Source organism: Homarus americanus, unplaced genomic scaffold (genome assembly GCF_018991925.1).
Source record: "Homarus americanus isolate GMGI-L3 unplaced genomic scaffold, GMGI_Hamer_2.0 scaffold7585, whole genome shotgun sequence".
Lineage (NCBI taxonomy): Eukaryota > Metazoa > Arthropoda > Malacostraca > Decapoda > Nephropidae > Homarus > Homarus americanus.
In genome coordinates, this window is record NW_024732384.1 from 371,148 (window position 1) to 391,885 (window position 20,738).

General features: G+C 36.6%; 2 protein-coding genes across 3 annotated transcripts in view; one reads left to right on the forward strand and one right to left on the reverse strand.

Annotated features, from left to right (window-relative positions):
* Positions 1-3,619, forward strand: part of LOC121868481 (leucine-rich repeat and calponin homology domain-containing protein-like) — a 143,170-nt gene extending 139,551 nt beyond the window's left edge. Inside the window, 1 exon segment of the mRNA XM_042369147.1 lies at positions 2,035-3,619. Within this exon segment, the coding sequence (XP_042225081.1) occupies positions 2,035-2,169 (135 nt within the window). The 3' untranslated portion in view covers positions 2,170-3,619.
* LOC121868473 (non-histone protein 10-like) lies at positions 3,616-19,114 on the reverse strand. 2 transcript variants are annotated; one of them, XM_042369136.1, is made up of 7 exons: positions 18,931-19,114; positions 17,261-17,331; positions 16,913-17,012; positions 15,753-15,818; positions 15,039-15,239; positions 13,786-13,797; positions 3,616-3,772 (listed from the first exon to the last, which is right to left on the reverse strand). In XM_042369136.1, exons 1-6 carry the CDS (start codon positions 19,078-19,080, stop codon positions 13,792-13,794), a joined length of 594 nt encoding a protein of 197 aa, XP_042225070.1. In that variant the 5' UTR covers positions 19,081-19,114; the 3' UTR covers positions 3,616-3,772; positions 13,786-13,791. The 2 variants fall into 2 exon arrangements, with proteins under 2 accessions (XP_042225070.1, XP_042225069.1); XM_042369135.1 differs by lacking the exon at positions 13,786-13,797.
* Positions 19,115-20,738: the final 1,624 nt, after the last annotated feature.

Sequence of the window (20,738 nt, forward strand, 5' to 3'; positions counted from 1 at the left end):
TTTATCCAAAATGAGCCTTTTTAATTGCTTGTTGTAAGCAGGCCTGAACCTGAATAGAACTGTTGATATAAGAAACAAATGATTCCAGTTTCTGTTATCAATTGTTCACATCCAAAGCAAGCTATGTGTTATATGGGATGTGTATTACAAGTTGTGTTTTATTGTTTTATTTTCACTACTTATTACCATTATTGGCATATATGCTGCATGGTGGTCTGAAGTAAGCAAAATGGCTGCTTCCTTCTAGTCCAGTTATACCCAAAGGCTTTGGTTTGTGGATTCTGCTGTGCATGATCCCTGACTTGGTCCTTATGCCCTTCTTACCTTGTAGATCTTCACATTAACCAGCAGTTTCTATCAACAAAATATATCCCACAAACTTTATGCCAAAGTACTTAAGTTGTCATTATCATATTCAGCTGCTTTTAACTAATTGAAGTATTTTAAATTACACAACCAAAGCCTTTAAAGACCTATTTAAGCTATTAGTCCATCTGTATCTCATTATTTGAGAGTATTCCTGTAAATGTTAATGGCACACTTAATCATCGACATTCTCATTATGCATTATACTTTTTGCCTTGTAAAAGTTTTCTTACAGTATGGAAAGGATGATTATATGTTTCTAATTCTAGGATGTGACCACTACCTAATAGGTCTGTAGTATCTGAACTTTTATTATATGCAGCAAAGAATATAAAGTATATTCTGTGATATTAAGATGAAAATTTTGTTACTTAAAATGTAAACCCTATGTCAAATTTGACAGTTTCTAGTCTCAAGATAAAAAATCCAGAATGGTGCTTTAGATATGGAGCCTAATGTTGAATTGTCTATCATACACACTGAACTAGTTTATTTAAAAGATCTCTGTATAGTACACTTCAAATATCACTCACCAGAGTAAGGCTTCAAATTCTCAGTTTTGGATCATTTGTGAATCTAAGTGTACTTAAGTCAGACTCCATTCTCAAGTGTCAGTGGAATCTGTAGTTTGTGTTATTTTATATGGCCAAGTAATAATTTATCATTAAAGCTATTAGGAAAGTTGATTTTTTATCTTGCTGTATTTTTGTAGTCTCATATGTAACTGTGTACTATAACATTGTCACTTAAAGGCTGCTAATTATTTAGCTTATGCTTTAATTGCCTTTAAAGCACTATCCCCATAAGACTAGTCACTATTGGCTCAATTAGTTTATGTAACAATATGCCATAAACTTAACATATATTTTAGCTAAACAGTATAATAAAATGAAGTAGTCTCTATATAATACAGATGCTTCATCTGAATTTTGAGGTGAAACAGAAGTGCTGAAAAAAACAACTCTTCTTTTATGGAGAACAAGTAATGTATTAGCCAGATGCATTTGTGCATTAACACTACTATATGTAATAGAGTACTGCTAAATTAAGTAAGATTTTCCAATAGATACACCTAATTGTACCTTTGATGGTTTGTTTCAAAGAGACATCTGCAATATCTTGTCATCATCATATACAAGTGATTGGTTTATACTCACATGTACAACCACAGGTCCTTTTGTCACTTACAGAGAATCATATTCTGATTTATACCTTCCAAGTACTTAGACATCTTGTAAGATCTGGTCTAATGTAGCTTGAAGAGAACCATACATTTTAACCTTGTATCTTATAGAGGATTAAAAAACTTTGACCAGTTTTGTTTAAATATATATAGGACTGTGTGACAACAATAATAAAACAATATATGTATTGTTTGTGTAATTTAACATAATACATGTCTTTTTTCCTCCAAAAAGAGTAAGTATCATATAGTCAATGAATTCTTCTCGGGTTTTATTTTTGACAGACCCAGACGTATATCTGTTAGTATTTGGTAGATTAGATATTTCTCAAGTTATCAAGAATTCACATATTTTTTTTTTTAATTTTGAAATATTGTAACTGAAATACTAAAAATTGTTTTTTAGTTAGTTTTTAACAACTAAGAAATAATATCACCTGAATTTTACCACATCAAATGTTATTTTCACATCTTTTTATCAACAGGAATACACCTGCACTGCTCATGATATTCTGGAAGAAAGGGGAACAGTCCGTGTGGCCATCACAGTTGAGAGACTCCTTCAGTTTTATCAAGGACGCCACACTCCCATGTCTCCACGAAATCAGACTCCAGTATGACACCTCCCTTGATCTCGCTCTCTTTATACCCCCAGTATTACCTTGAGTAACTACAATCCATCAATTTCTGGGATAACTGTATAGTACAGTGTAACTCAGCTTCCAATAATCCAATGAGGAAAATGCTTATAAGCAGTCCTAGGAATTGATATCTTACCCCATCAGCAGGTGTAATCCCAAGTCACTTAAAATATGTTAATTCCAGAAAGTACATATTCTTCCATGTATATCCCTTTAGATGTCATGACATTTAAAGGAAACCTTGAGTTTGTCATTGGTAAATGCTAGTTTACCTTTTGACAGTAATACTGTGCTTCCCTTGCTTCCTTTCTTTCAAGCCAAAGGCAATTATCATCCTCAGCCAGTGAAGTCTGCTGTTGTATATTATGAATTTGTCATATATCGATCATCTATTACTTGTGTTCTTTCATTACTGTTGAGTAATCACTCGCCATGACCCATTTGCTCACTTTTCTTCAATCATTCCTAAGTTAATTTTATACATAAAGCTGTGGTGTGCTTTTAAAGTGTTCCTTTAGTCATGTTTTATATTTTAATTTGAACACAGCTCTCTCAGCATTGTACACACAAGTTTGTGCTTGCTACTTATCAGTTGAGAATCGGCAATTACCTGTCCAGCAGATTAATATAAGATAGAAACAGTCCATTGTGTAGTTTTTCTAATGTGTGTGGATGGTACGTGGAGCCACAGAAGAGTGTTCCTGTCATCAGTAACACTTCCCTGGGTCATCCATCTGATCACTTAAACAAATCGGTGTAAGTCATAAAAATTTCTTATCTTAAATACTGTAATTCTTTTCATAAAATTAAATACATAAGAAGTTGGAGAAAAAGTAGAGGTAACTTGAAAGGCACAAATCTCAAGATGTCATGTGATTTTTTTTCTTCTTTGCTTATGCATCAGTTGCAAATACAATAGATGTCCATTTTATATGCTTGTTTTATATTTATTTTTATTTCTGTACAATTATCTTGTACAAGGTATATTATACCTCAAGGTTACTTGCTAAATCTCTCTATTTACTGGTAATGCATTTAATTTGTTCAAGGTTCTTGTTATTTAGTGATGTTCCCAACCTTTTTTTTTTATTATTATTCCTTTTAAATCTCGCATGATGTTGGTATTTGAGCTGGTCAAGAGTGCAATATATTTTTACATTTTTAAGACATTGGTACTTAATGGATAAATTTATCCAATGCTACAAGAACCTGATTGTTTTTCTACTGTGACCTCTAAATGTTGCTGATATGTTACAATTTACGCATGTTATATACATCTTATATGTTAAATGATAAAATGTAAATATATGGTTCAGTTCATTACATATTATACATTTCAGCTCAACTTCCATTTGATGTAAAATGTGTAGACGATGCTGTGTTTGTAGATGAATGTAAATAGGAAATAAATATTCACCAAAGAAATATATTAAAACCATTTACTAACCTTGTATTTACATTTATACAATATCACATGATGCATCACCCACTGTTTTAACTACTCAACTTTCCTATTGTCGTATAATTTCCTTTCTTCTGAATATCGCTCTTTAGCCGGCTCGGACTTTTCTATACTATAAACCTGGGAAAGAAGAAAAACAATTAGAAAATTAAAATTGGCTTTAACATCAATACATGTTACTGTACATCAATATATGTTGCAGTCATGCAATGGATTTATCTACTACTTACCTACAAGTAATTACCCAAATACCATCTTTTTGTTCCCAGATCCTTAATCAGCATATCGAAGAGGACCTACAAAGGTAACCCTCGCTATATGAACATTCTAGATACGAAAATTCGCTTATGCTTGTACAAATATCCTAAATTGCCACAGCTTTTTCGCATTCCCCCACCAGTATAGTCTGCATTTACGCGGATTTCGTTTACGCGTTTGGTCATTTACACGGCACCTTGCCAGAATGAAAATTTTAAGTTGTGGTTCATTCCATCATTTGTGGGGGCAGGGTGCGCATTAGGTTATGACTGACATCATATGACGTATCAGACTGTGATTGGGCCAAGCATCCTTACCACCCACACATTCCCTCCGCCGCTAGCTGTGATTGATCTAATGTAACATGACGTGCCCTGCCACCAGAGGGAAGAAGTCGCTGACCTAGCTGGGCCAGTCTCATTGTTCTCAGTCTCCGCGTATACAGTTCTCTCGTGCCCGCTATTTCCCTTGCAATGGCTTCCGCTGGACCCCCACCATCCCAGAAAAACCTTGAACCTGGACCAAGCCATGGTTATGTGAAGGAAGTCATCGAGTTGGGGGAGAAAATTAAGCTCATCCTTGACAAAGACACAGTCAAGCATCGGTATGAAGTGTCAAATAACCTTCTGTCAAAAATTATGGAGTCGTATATCCAGATGTATCACGACAACATCAATGCTAGTCTCGCCCGCAACCCACCACAACCACAGCCAGCCCAAGTCAGTGATAGTTACAGTGAGGATATGGACTTTGAGGGGTTTGTCAGGGAGGCCCTGCAAACCTCTGTGAGTGGTGATAGTGATTCACTGGAGGGCCACTAATCTGCCCTCTGCCTCGGAACCAGCCGCCATCAACGTGTGCCGACCCATCTCTTCTACTAACGTAAGTGTTAAACACCTTTAGATTTGTAGTTTTTTATTTAGATGATATGTGTGTGTCAATACCATCATAAAATTATGATATTATTTTTACTACAAGGTACGTATTGTCGGAAAAAGTGGAGTTTGGGAGTCGGCCCAGTCTCTATTTCAATTAATCCCATATGTTGTTATTTCGTTTACGCGTTTCTTGTTTTACGCGTAAATCCAGACTATACTATGAATTTGGGTCAATGCATAAATTAAAATCCTGTGCTCCCCAGAAGTCAGCCACATCCTCCCCCCAGTGTTCCCCTTACCAGGCTGTGGTAAGAGTTGTATTATGGTTATTTTTCAGCTCATAATTTCGGGTAGATAAAAAATGGTCAAATGCAGGAGGGGAATAAATATTTCTTTGTATGCCAGATAAGCAGGATAAGCTGAGGATTATGGTTGTGGTTATTTCATTTACTTTTTTTTCTCAGTTTCATGCACATATAATCCTACTTACATAGTGCACAAAAAAAATAAAAAAAATGTAAAAGAAATAACTCAAGGTCAAAAACAAAGGGAATAAACATTTCTTTGTGTGCAGGAAGGGAAGCGTTGGGGAAAATTTGCTCCCAGACCAGGAAAAAGGAATTGGAAAGTTTCCTCGGAAATTTCTAGAAAACACACATGATTTTCAACCTCGGAATTTGCTCCCTGTGTTGGGTGTGTGATCCTCGAATCACCACTCCTCGGATTGTGTCAGTTTAGAAGCTCCAACAACTTTCCCTGAATACGAATTCACAACCTTTCGATTTACAACAGGTACCTACTTACTGCTAGGTGAACAGGGACCACCTGGAGCAAAAAAAATTGGAGAGCCATTATGGAATTTTCTCAGAAAATGTGCCTGATTTTCAACCTAGGAAACTTGTTCACAGAACCTGGAATTGAGAGAATTTTTCCGGAAAAATTCTGAGTCGATTTCAATTCCGGGAACTGAAGAGTTCCGCTAATGGAGATATTACTATACCAAGAGATTGAATCATACTCCAACGCGACGCCACATGCCAAGCGCATGGGCGGCCTACGGTACCTGTTTGGATCCTTAGTTCATATTCTGCCGCTACTGTAAAAGATTGTTCCCTCTCTAGATGATGTTTTTGTACACAATGTGTATTGTACAATACATTGCTGTACAGTACCAAGACAATCATACAGTTAAGTAAAAATTTATTACAGTTAAGTAAACTGTACTGTACATTTAGTAAGTGTGAAAGTACCATGTACAATTCAAGACGTGTCGTGAAATTTGGTGAAAAAAATAACGAAAGGCTAAACTTTTGGTGCACTCCCTCTTTTGGTAGGGGGCTCTCATGTTTCACGAGTTATATTTAATCTTCGGACAAAACCACGACACTACTTTCGTCTTTGATTACACACTCGCTATAAAAAGTATCTGCAAATTTTTTGGCTTGAATGACACAACGGACAAAGGATTTTGACAACCCTACCAAGACAACAGGAGTTGTATTGCTTATTTTGACATCCATCAGACCCCAACTTGGAGATACTTTCTGTAGCAAGTGTACAGGAACAGGGAAACAGTGGAACGTCTTTATTAAAGATATCTTCAGGTCAGGTCAATAAAGACCCACTAATCCCCCGCCTCACCTCCACAGCAAATGAGAGAAGAGTGTATACACATTGTGTAACCTGACACTGCATCAGGTCAGTAACATGAGACCCACTTATCCCCTACCACAGCTCCATTGCAAGTGTTAGATGTAAAAAGTGATTGCAGTTATGCATTACATTCAGCAGAATGGACAGTGTTAGCCCACTGTAGGTTCAAGACGACAGCATCTGCTGGTGAGTACAGAATATACAGTACAGTAGTAGTAGTATACATTATTTTGTTTGTTTACAATATATTGTACATGTACAGAGATGTTTGCATACTGTATACAGTATTGATACAGCTCTAGTGTATCAGGAAAACTTTCCTAGTACTGTACAAGGTGGAAAATTCCACAATCACAATCTTGGCTGTGTGACTGCTCCAATCAGGCCTCACATGCCTGTATCATATAGTTTTTTGTTTTTTATATGTTGCATATATTTATTTGACCAAACTTTTATATAAACCATTCAGTATTATTTAAAAAAAAAATAATAATAATTAACGTAATTAGAACTGATTTTATAGACCGATATAAACAATTTTTTTTTCTTAAAAGAATTGGGTACCCATCATTATATCATTATACAGTGATCCCTCGGTTAACGAGATTTCGGTTAACGATTTACCTTCCATAAGATTCTTAACTTCGGTTAACGAGCAATTCCTCGATTAACGAGTTTTTTACGAGCCGACTTCAACATGTTATCGCTTGCATTTGGCAGTCCACCAGCTGTAGTATTAGTCTGCCAATACAGTAATCGGTTTTAGGGCTTAAATTCCTTACTATTTTAGTAAATATCAAGAAGTTTATACTATTCAATAATTTTAAAACTTTAATATTAACTTTTTTAGTCATTTTAACAATTATTGAACATATTGAAGGTAAAGAAACTAGTTTCTGGCGTGCCATCCAGCCTGTTAACACACCAGACAGGCATTAGTCTCTCTCTGTTTTCAGTGGAGGTAACATCTTGCTTGAGACTCTCTTCAACTAAATGCTTTTTTTCTGTGTTTCCAAGCAAATTATTGGTCATTTTGAAATTTATTTTACATATTGACAATATATAATGCAGTGCAGTGTTGATTTAAAGAAAATAATCTTAAATTACACCAAAGTAAGTGTACTTTTCTACCTTTTTTGTTGAATTTAGGCAATTTTCGGTGAGCTGGAACCAATTACCCAAAAACCCATTGAAACAATGGTTTCGGCTAACGAGTTTTTCGGTTAATGAGCAACCTGCTGGAACGGATTGTGCTCGTTAACCGAGGGACCACTGTATTATTTTGTTTTAGGATTTTTTTATCGAAATAATGTTGTAGAGAATTTATTCAGGGTCATTATGGTATCAAATTCATCTCTCTAACACACACACAACAGATGCTGTGAATATAAGTTCATACACTTTTCACTAGCTGTAAATATTTTCTCGTGTTTACGGACTAAATGTAATGGGAGTGTTTGTCCATCCGAGATGAGATGTGTAGTTTAGACTCAGAAAACATTCCCTGCACCCAGAAACATTCCGGGGATGTGGGATAGTGTCTGTCTGTGCGAGATGTGTAGTTTAGACTCTTGGAACTTTTCCCAGTACTGTACATCTATCCTCATGGGGGTTAGGGACCAAAAAAGTGCCGTGATAAGCAAATAGACTCGCCCATTATGCTGTACTGTGATTGGTTAGCTATAATTTCAACACACATTCAGCCACAGAAAAATGGTAAAATTTTGGGTAAAATAATTCAAACAATGGTGATGGTAATAGGGAACACCTGCTGTAGTCCATATCAGTCTCCATTATTTTAAAGTAAAATTACAAATTATATATTGTATTTTTTCTATTTAATATTATTACCGATGAAACATACACAATAAGAGTCTGATCATATGAGAATAAAAACAAAAGGGAACGTGGCAACAAATAGTCCCACCCCTCCTTTACAGAGGGAGGTGGTCAGGGAAGAGATTACCTTCTCATTCAGCTTGTCCTTTAATTTTAAAGTCAAATTACAAATTATATATCGTATTTTTTTCTATTATTTAACACTATTTTATATTATTACTGATGAAACATACACCATAAGAGGCTGATCATTGAAAATATAATGAAAAAATAAAAGCAAACTGGCCTGTATCAAATCTGATTAGACCCATTAAAGACAATACAGTACAGATTGTGGGGGAGGGGAGGAGCATTGCTAGAGAGTACGTCTTATATGCTGTAAAATACGGTAACATATTTTATAAAAAATTATTACTTTTTTTAACGAACTGTACTAGTACTATATATAAAGGACAAATGTAAAAGTTAACACAAATCACTCCGTGATAACGAAATATTGGGTCACGATTGAGGGTACCGTGTTATCCCAAATCAGAGAATATCAAGGATAGATGTACAGTCGCGCACTATTCCACATTGAACACCCAGCCAGATGACCAGAGAGGTAGAATCATCTGACGATCTGGTAACAGTGTGTGTGTGGGTGGGGATGGAAGGGTTTGGGGAGGGGGAAAGATGGGGGGAGTTCTTGAGTTGCGTGTTGCATAATATAATTATATTTTATTTTATATATTACAAAGTAATGGAAGTAGAAGGGATTATTTAATTTAGGAATAATTTTTTTCCAGTAGTATTAGACTGTTTTGTTTTTGGCACTATAAATGTTAATTTTTAATCTAAAATTCGAGGCAAGAGAGACACGCGATATTAACCTTCCTGCACCAATTATTGGAAGGACAGTATGGGAAAACAAGTGCCAGTCAATGATTAATGTCGACCAATTTCTTAGTTATAATTATTTTCCAAATCCGACATATAACTTTAAGCTGATACACATTTTTTGGTGATTCCACTGCTCTTATATGCACATTATATTTCATGAAAGCCTTAATAGTGTATAATGAAACAACATGCTGTTGTAAGTCATGTTTTGACCTAGCCTCGCACCGGGTAAACCAAAATGATCTCTTTACACTTATCATATTAATACGGTGATTCGAGTGGCATGGTGCTACAAAAGATATTGACAAGTAGTTGCCAATGATGTGTAGGTGTGTAATGCTATCCTTTATAATGTTAGGAAGTTACCTTGTGGCATTGGGCCATCTGTAACACACACACACACACACACGCGCACACGCACGCACACACGCACACGCACGCGCACACACACACACACACACACCTTATCCTTTATTTTCACAAGTAATGAAATTAATAATGACATATGACATAAAAAAAAACAAGTGCTTAAAGACATAAATGCATCTGCCCCTGAATGGAATACAATACAAAATAACAAAAACAATGATAATTTGCTTGTTGACCATGTAACAAGTGTCAACAGCCAATCAAAACTCCTCCGAGGTAATGTCGCGACCCTAGAAATCATAGAATTCAATAGAAAGCTCTTCAGACTTCGAGATGAACCGTCGTGACACCCAGTTAGCTTTGAGAAGTTGCATTGTGGGCCTACGAGAAGCTGGATTCTATCCGAGTCATATCCTGTAAGCTTGGAATATCAGCCGCAACTGTAATCAAATGGATTAGAAGATGGGAGGAGAGTGGCAACCTGAACGACCTTGACTGATCAGACTGACATGTTATTAGTGATTACACAGGCAGTCAAATATATTTACTTGGTATAAAAAATTAGTGGCTTTTAATCAGCATTTTCTTTTTGATTTTGAGACATCCCCAGCCATGAGTGACTACTCCTGAAGACGATACAAGGATCTTGAGAGCAGCTGAGGACAACCCTTTCATTAATGCTGTTGCAATTTGCGAAGATCTGAGGCTGGACGTGAGTGCTAGAACTGTCCGGAGGCGGCTTCATGAGGCAGGTATCCACCACAAGATTCCCGCCAAGAGAGAACGACTGACAGAGGAACACCGTCCTGCCAGACTCGCCTTCGCTCGTCGCTGGAATTCTGGGACGGTTGTCTTCAGACGAAAATACCTTTGCATCGACCAATCACGGCAGAATACACAAGTGGAGACACAACACTAGGTGACAATTATACATCATTTTGTCCAGAGCACCAAATAACAAATGCAATAAAACACACTAATACAAAGGTTCGACCTTTTATGAATTCTTACACTTATGGTAACATCTCAGGAACTGCTGTATGCAAATTATATACAAAGGTTATAAATCAAGTAATCCTGCTTTTTAGACCTGTTAAAACTACTAATCCAATCCTGATATAAATAAATACTACACTGCTACCTCTACTCTCTCGGCAAGGCACACGTCGATAATGACTATGGTATGCGTACAGGTATTTATTTGTCCAGGTTTTAACTCGCCTTTATATACATTTTCTCAGTGATAGACTAACTTTACCATTTAATTAACCTGTACTTGGTCGGGTTATGGAAAGTTAAATTTCACCCCCCCCCCTTCCCCCGGCTAAATTTTGTTCCCCTTAAAAGATGTAGTTTGGTGCATAAAACCTGATAGCATTAATTTCGGCTGTACTCGCCATCTTGAAGCTCCCGGGTCAGGAGGTGTAGAGTGTGATGTAACTTACTGTGTTGTCACATCGGGTCATGTTTTCTACTGGACTTAAATCACTTTTATCACTTATATATGTCTGCTTTATTCATAACAGTAATAAGTGTATCAGATACAAGTTTATTGCTTCACACTACCATTGTTTACATTATGAACTGGCAACAACAAGTCTCAATACTGACACACACACACGACCTTGCAAATATGAATATCTTTGTTTTTCACCAAAGTTTCTTGCTTCTACAATAATTATATAAGTATTTACATATTTACAATGTTTCTTTTTTCTGTTTAGTAGTTTATGATGGTATGATATCGCTCAAAGCCGGGCATCAAGCACAGTAGAACAATCACACTCGCTGCAGCAATACCTAGTGTCTTTGTACACTTTAACATTGTGTTCTTGTATATATAACAAGGTCTCTGGGCATATATCTTAACATGTGCTGAAGGCAACAAATTTGAGAGGTGGTGAGGAGAGAGCAGCTGGGTGTAGTGGTGGATGGGTCAGTAAACAAAGTCCTGCTGTTCCCCTAATGGCCGTCTTGCTTTACTCTCTGTCTCCCTATCACACCTTACCTAACAGCATCATCTGACTCAGAAGGGCATTTTGGAGGGGGACAGAGGTTGCTTAAACAGGCTGATGTGTCTTGAGATGTTGTCATTTGTCATATTCTACATACAGTAAAGCCTCGAATAACGACGGTAATCTGTCCTCAAATATTGCAGTGTAAGGTGAATCATCGTATCATGAATCATTAATTACCATTAAAATAAAGCAATAATATGGAGATGCATTCCCCAGTGTGACATTTCCATAACTTTTGTGTGGCTTTTTACCCTCTTTTCCCCTAAAACAATACAATTAATGAAAAATGCAAACTATATTCTTGAAATAATGTTTATGGATGCACCTTGTACAATATAAATCAATAATAACAAGATCACACAAGAGGAGATGGGATGCCATTGTTGTTGTCAGTGTTTACACCCATAATGTCAGTTATTCATCTGAAACTGAAGAAAATAAGACCCTGGTTGTTGCTGTAGTAAAATTAATGTAAAAAAAAATATGTTTTAATTAATGTTATTTAATGTACAGTAAAAGTAACCACTGATGCTAAAGAAAAAAAAAAGAGTGATAGTGGAATGGCAACATACACTTGTGCCCTCAAGGTAACCGCGTCTTTTATCTTATTAAGAATATGTACAAAAGATTCATTATTGTTTATTGCTGAATATGTATTTGATTGAATTAATGTTTATATACAGTATATGCAAAATGAACAATGCAATTCATTAATAATATGTAGAATATTAAAACACACAAGAGGAGACGAGACGGCATTGTTTTCGTTCATGTTTACAACACCCATGAGGTATGATGATGGTTTTACTTCTACATAAGAAACTGAAGAAATAAGGCCCTGGTTGTTGCTGTAGTAAAATTAATGTAAAAAAAATGAATATGTATGTATTAAGTAATGTTATTTAATGTTAATAAATGAAACAACAGAAGTAGCTAACCATTAATGGTAAAGAAAAACAAAATACTGTAGATTGTGAACGCCATTGTATGTAGTGCGTACCTGTATAATATGTGAAAACATCATCATTTCTCTACATAAGACTATGTATGCAACACTTATTACTGTTCATGTATGTTTTAAATAATACTTACTAATATAAAACAAAAATTCTACTCACAAATGGTGGTAAAGTCTAAAACATTAGGACAGCCAATGAATATTGTGCGAGTTTTTACTCAGATGCTTTCGTCAATCAGGTTCAACTCTGGCTGAAGCTGAAGCTTTCCATAAAGATATCATAGCTGTTATTGAAACTGTTACTGAACCTGAAGTTGTTGCTGAAGCTGCTTATGATGCTGAATTTGGTGGTGTAGCTGAAGTTGGTGGTTTAGGCCTGTGAATAATAAAGCTGTCGAAAGAACCTTTCACAGCTGCTTTCTTTTCTCATTATACATCTTTATGTAGAGGTCTTATGTGTTTTTCACGTCCCTGTTAATTTTAATGCTTCATTCTGTAAATGGATCCACTACAGAAAATAATATTATGTTCATTGCTTGCTCCATATAATATCCACAGACCTCTCACCTTTTTCATATCGTTTTAACACATCAAGTTTCTCGGCTAAGCTCATACACTTTCCTCTAGGTTTTGAACCAGCACTATCATATCTTGCTCTCTTGCTCATGTTGAATAGGGACACAAAAAATGCTGTAAGAAACTTGAGATTGTTTTTCTCATTTTCCTGTTCAGATGCGTGAAAACAAAGGGCCCGCCAGCTGCGACTGTTTATACTAGTGATGCTGGCATCACCCTCACAAGACCAGCAGCCTCCGTGCGTAAAGCGTGTTTTTTTTTATTTGTATAATAAATATCGGGATTTAGTTATTGCAGTATTTATATGAAAATGTAATTTTACTTGATTTTTTATAATATTTTCGTCGAAAATACTGTACGAAGAAAATAATGGTGTAAATTGAATTGGGTCCTAAATTAACCAGGGTCTTAAATATGAATCGTCGTTAGTTGAACCGTCGTTATTGGAGGCTTTCCTGTACATATGAATCCTTCTGAGCCATTTCAGACTTCTCAGGAATTTAAAAAAGTAAAACTAGTCGATCTGTGTAACAGACAGCTCAGAGAAGGCCACTCACGTACATAGATCTACTAATTTGACCAATTACAGGCTAAAAGTTAAGGCTTGAAGTTCAACTTCAATGCTCCAAGAGGAAATCAGTAAACAGAGACTTTGCATCATGATAGACAATGTGATTGGACAGCAGTTTTACCTGTACTAACCTGCATTCACTCCTTGATGCATGAAAATAAATGGAAACAAATAACACAAACATTGTAGCGGGGATGGTAAGGAAATGTGGGATATGATTTGCTAGCTAAATAAAGCAATGTTTCAATACAATGAAAAAGAACTTAAAAGGAAATACAGTTGGTCTCTTGGAAGGAACTGCATAATTCTGAATGAAAGGTGTGTGAGTGTGTGTGTAAAAAAGAAGAAACTACCGGATTATTTCTAAATACATTATGTAATATTCCCATTTTTCCATGTACAGTACTGTGCTTCTTTTGCTTGTGTGTATAAAACTACATATAGCAAAGTACAGTATTTTATATTTCACATAATTATATATTCTCATATTGCCCTGGTGAAGCACCCATATAATGCCTCTTACACACTGTTTAATTATAAGACACTTATTTTGTCCATTTGTGAACTTTTCAAACACTAGAACAAACCCAAGATTCAAAACCAAAACATCATACTGTTCATATTATCAAACAGATCACTTAACTGTTCTAAGTACAGTACAATGAAAAGACATCATAAGGTGATTGATCGTAAATTAATCTTAATACCTTATAGGGAAAATAGGTTCCATCCCTGAGACCCTTCAAGAGCGATTATTTTCAACTCTTAGTTTCGGGTGGACATACTTTTTTTTTCTGTTACATGTCCACACAATATTTCATACAGAATGTGCAAAAAAAAAAAAAATAAAAATAAATAAATAATAATAATAATAAATATTAGAAGGTAAAACCATTTCTTACCTGCCCGGGAGTTATTACAGAGTGGGAGAGGGAGGAGTGAAGCAGGGGTTCTCAGCTGTTTTTTGTCTCGTGTCCCGTGTATCACGAAACTACGTATTACCAAATGGTAATGCAATATTTTTTCTTTGTTATATTTATCTGCACTTGTATTAGATTTCTTTATTCCTCACATTTACTGGTAATATATATATATATATATATATATATATATATATATATATATATATATGCGCCACACCAGCTCAGCCGATCGTCGCATCTCTGGGGTATCAACGAAACTTGCGGGATAATTCCCCTACCGGGTATATGTAATCATCGGTTATGCGAATTGGCAGTCAACAGGACATCAGTTATCGGGGTTCACCTCTATTTTATTTCACAATTTTACTCACAAGCTAAGTAGATCCAGACACTACTTCAAGACAAATTGTATGACTAACATCTCTGTGAGGACAACTAATATTTGATAAAGAATTTCTTACCTTTTTATCATCTTCGGAAAGGGAACTCCAGCGTGCAGCTAAAAGCTTAGTCAAATGTTTTTTGTCAAGAGGCCGTCCTGTCTGCTGAAGGTATTGGGCTGTAGTGGTGTCTCGCTGCTCTTGACAGAACTGAAGGAAGGCATTGCTGGGGCGCTTTGGGGCTGTCGGATCACGTTCTGGTTTTTCACGCTTTACCTGTAACTATAATGATGGTCAAATGAATGTATATACACTAACAGTTACAGCTTCCAACCCGACTTGGCTTAGTAGATGCCATCCAAATATGTACTAAGTAAAACAAGTTTTCCCATAGACCCCCATTTTACAACCTAACATTTTTTGGCTTTAAAACAGTATCATAACTTTACACACAGCAATAGTAAAACTCAGTGCCATAGCTAGAGTAGGGCAAGAGGGGCAACTGGTTGGGGAGCTGAGAGGAGCTCTCCAGTGCTGTAAATCTATTTTAAAATCATGTTTTTCCAAACTGCATAATAGTGAATCATGGACTACTTTATATCATTATATTCCCTAATTTATCAACTATATTAAATTAAGCTTAAGTATAGTTGAGTGTGTGACTGTCCTATTGTTGCAATCCTGTCAGCACAAACAATGGCAGTTCAAAAAAGTTATATATGTGAGGGTAATGACAAAGGGAAAGTTATCAATACACAGTACTAACTTTGTTCTGACATCTATTTTGATACTGACCTGACGCTTGACACTAGAGGAAGAACTGGTGCTTCTTGGTCGTCCCAGTGCAGGAAGGCTGGATGTCTGTAATGGTGATCAACTCAATAAAGTATACACAACATAGTGAAAATAAAACAATGAAAAACATTATTCATATCCCATCCCATCAACTTACATTTAACATAATCTGGAACATACAGGTACTGCAGTGTACAGTATATAAAATTGTAGACACATCCCACAAAACATATACTGTAAATCAAGATACTGTAAAAACATTAGTACAGTATGTTTTAAGTTACATATTTTAAGATTGCCTTGAACATGATAAAAGTAAGGAATACAGGTATACAACATATCTATAACACAGGCTTCACAGATTAGTGGTGCCTGTCAGTCCGGCCATGAGCTGATTTGGGGCTGGGCAACTGATTTTTCATATCCACATGCCCGGCGGAGAAGCTAATATTTTAACTGGAAAATACAGTACTTGGACATATATTTGTGAGGTGCTGCTTGGCCCCACCTTCCTGCTGGTCATCAGTGTACCAGCATTAGTGACCAATGTCAGGCGCAGGTAATTTATCTCTACATTAAGCCACCAACCTCTGCCTCTAGTCAGTCAAGTTGTCCACATGTCAGAGGCGCCACCAAGCTGAGAGGCTGTAGACGTGAGGTGACAGCAGTTATGACCTTACATGACAAGTATTACTGCCATTGACACCAGATTACATGTATAAGGGGGAGTGGTAATTAGGGTTGGTGATCAGGCGCATTTCATTGGGTCGAAAAAACTTTTATTTGTTCACGAAAAATTACTTCATTTAGACGACAAAATTTGTTTCATTTGGGTGAAAATTACCTTGACTGATACAGTTTATTTATATAGAAATACGTGAAAAAAAAACAAAAACCTATGACTCCTGAACAGCAATTGCGGGAGGTCAAACTGACAGTTCAGGTGGTCAGGTTTAGTTTAGGTAGGGATGGGCTAGGTTGAGGTGGTTACCCATGTCAGGAAGGACAACTGTTACAGTCAAGGTTATACAGTACAGTAAATACCTAGCCTGAATAAAGCCGAGTAATTTTGATAGCTTATAATATACTGTACAGTACTAAAGATGCATTATTTAAATAGCACTAATTAGGTAACTCCTGGTGCTATTTTAACCTTCTACCTGAGGTAATGCAAAAGATTTCTCCTCTTCTTCAATGGCAATAGTTAAGGGCAAACTCCTATAGTTGTCACCCCGCTTATCAAGTTCCTCCATCAAGAACCTGAGGAAGTAAAGTAATACAATATTAGACAGCTAATTAATAAAATTATATCAAAGAGTTTAGATTGTTTTGTTCTTGGTCTTTTAAAAAACACTGAAAAAAAAAAGTCAATGCATTAAACTTGATGGATTTAGGGGGGGGGGGGACAAACTTATTTTCTCTTGGAACAGGGGTATTGACAAATCCTTACCTAAAAATTGAAATTCGGAATACAGGTACAGGTATTTTATACGGCAAGGATGTCTTACTTTCTTTCCTTCCTGAGTCGCCGGACGATCTTCTTCACTTGATACACTCGATTCACCAACATTTCATTTTCCTGCAGAAAACAAAAGAATTGAACAACACAAAATGAAAGGCCACAAGAAATAAAATATATATATATATATACAGTAGTACAATATATCAAATTCTGTAAGGTAAAAATTTCCTTTGTTGGATTATTTTCCTGGTATAGATGCAGGTAAAGGTACTATTGCAGGCACAGTACAGTAATATATAATGAATCTTTCACACCTAAACCACTAGTTTATACCAGTACACTACTTTTTGAGTGGCTGCTGCTTTATACAGTACAGGTTTGGGTAGGTAGGTTATGTTAGGCCTGGTTAGTTTGGTTAGGTTAGGTTGTTAATCCCTGGTTGGCATCTTGCAACAATTGTGGGACCGGGGGGGGGGGGTCACACTGTTCTGGATATATCCCACAACTTCTGCACTCCAGGTATCCCTTGCTATATGAATGTTCACTCTCTGAATATTTTATTCTTACACATCTTTCTCACTATACAAAAGCTATTTGTATAACAAATATGGTCACTCATTTACAGTAGTTAGGTACTAATTTACAGTAGTTATAGTTTTGTGTGAACCAATTTATTTTTTTTAGGTATAATATTGCTTTTTTGGGGGGAGGGTGGGGGGGGACTGGGAACCAAACTATATTTTTCCCATATGTCATGTTATTCAATAAACGAATATTCACTTAAAGAATGGTTTCAAGGAACCTAGCCTATTCATAAAGTGATGATACTTGCATATTGTCATGGGCCCAATTTAAATTTCCCATGTTTTGTAGCTGCTATGAATCTTTGTGGAGGCTTCTGGCAATTGCCCTGAGGCGGTGTAGGTCTCTCACCCATTAGTAATGGATGGACCAAGGCCGTGTCAAGACATATTGCATCCACTCTAGTATTTTACCCTGCAATTTCCTTTATCCTTCATGCTCTACCCACTACAGGTGATTTATGACCGTAGATCGAGAAAAACTAGCAAATTTAAAAACAAATATACAGTACTTATAATTAAAAAAAGTTGTTGCCTCTTTTAAAATACGTTAAAATTATCGCTTTGGTCATCCACCTATTTGGAACCTAACCTAACCTACTTCACATTTACTTTTATCCTCTTTACCACTGAACGGCTCGTTAGCTAACCTAACCAGTAAAAATAGGTCACAGTACTGCTTCTCAAATGTAACCTATCCTAACCTACTAAAATTAGTTGAATGACCAAAACGATAATAATACCCAAAATACTTACTAAAATAATAAGAACATGTGGGAAAAATTAACGAATTCAAACAGTTCCTTCTGGTGGTCATGAATTCCTCACAAATTACCCCAATATTTTTTTACTAGTAGACAACCAATGAACCTAACACAACAGGTTAGGTTACATTACATTATGAGGTTAGGTTAGGTTAGTTTGATGTTTTTAGGGTGTTGGTAATCCACTTGTAAAAATGTACCATTACCCCCAAAAATTTTAATCTACAGAAAGTTTTCCTAAAGTTAATCCTTCCCATGACTCAGTTTGGTGAAGTATTATCAGAAACATTTGTCTTATGTGATGAATATTAAACAGAAAAATGTTAATAAATTACAAGTGATCAGTACAGTAGTCGTCCACCACCACGTACCTTTTGTATACTGCTACACCTCCTTAAGATAGCGTTATACTTTTTATAATACTTGTCTTCAGTACCATTCTCAACTAACGTAAAAGCCGGCATAATATTTCCCTCGTGTGCAGTATTATCTACGTCTTCTCCAGCTCCACTGAACATCATGTTTGTTTTGGCTCCTCCCGTCCGGTCGCTTACTGTCCTGTGTCGTCTTATATAGATTGGATATAAAAATAACAGGTATTGAAATAAAAAGGTATATAGATAAATATATAGAAAAATATAGATAATTACATAAATATATAGGATAGAGTTTTTTAGTTTAGTTTAACAAATTTATTAACAAAGCTTGTAGTAGAGTTTGCCTATTGTGAGTAATTCAGTCAGGTCTTGACACTGAGGGCGGTATCACTTCTCACTGTCACGCAGGACAGAGGTTCATTCACAAAGAAATACATCATATTCATTAACAACTATAAATGTATATAGGTCAGATTCATATGGATAATGTCACTGTTCACTGCCACACAGGACAGAGGTTCGTACACAAAGAAGGAAATACATCACATTCACCAGCAGCATATATAGGACAGTGGATCACATACATTGGAGTCATATTCTAATTGAAGACTAATCAGTGTGGGCTAGCAAATTTGGGATAAACAGCAAGAATGTCCTCAAGCACACCTGATTCAATGAAGTAATTGCATAGTTCAGGATACAGTAAGTCAGGTGGCCTGAAGTCTTTGACAGTGTCACATTCAATAATATAGTGTTCAAGTGTATGCTTTAAAGGTTTATCACAAAGTTTACATGCTGAGTGTTCCGGTATGGGTACAGCGTTACTAACTTGCCAGATGTGTCTGTATCCTAGCCTAATTCTGGCCACGACTACATCACATTGTCTGGTTCTGTCCTTATGCTGGCCATACCGGTACCTCTTGTTACAAAATTTGTCATATTTACTAATGCTACAACTGTCAGGTGTGGGGTATGAGATTGTTTGGTTCACACTCAGGATGGGTTGGAGAAAGGAAACTCACAATGTGCTCTCTATATACAAGTTGTATTGGATGTACAATGCAGCTTGGTGCTGGGAAGGCAGCATGGTTACAAGCGTGATGTAGAGAGAGCTGGTTGGTGAGGGTGCTCAGAAAAGGACAGCTTGTGGGTCGCCATGCTCGCCAGCGGGAGAGAGGACCGCCAGGCAGGCGGAGGAGGAGGAGGTGTTGCTGGCTGCGGCTGTAGGTAGAGAGAGGCAGGTCACCACGAGGTCAGGTCTTAAATAGCGGGGGTTGGCGTGGCTTAGTAGTTGACCCCCGCTCCGTGGTGTATGGCGGCGCTGGTTGACCTAGACCACGAGGCATACACTGGGGAATTGGTGGGGTCGGCTAGGCAGCGACAAACAGCGTTTGTAGGGGAGAATTCCACTACACAGGTCTCTCTGCATTTCTCACTTCTTCTAGATCAGAGTTCATGATTCTGACTTGAATGTTTTTAATTACGGCATTGGACAGACCAAGGTCGCGGTCAACATTTTCTTTCTTACATGCCTCATTGGCCAGTCTATCAGCATGGTCATGATACCTGATTCCAACATGGGACGGAATCCACACAAATTCGATACGAAAGTTGTTCTCATTGGCAGTTATAGAGGAACATGTACACAGATAAAAACAAGGAAAATACAGGAAGGATATTGAACTCTCCTTACACCTATTATTTTCTTCGTGGCCTCCAATTGGCGCGCCATCTATGAAGGGTGGGACACAAAGAACGACTTTGTATTACATGGGTAGTTATTAAATAAAAGTTTCTTCATA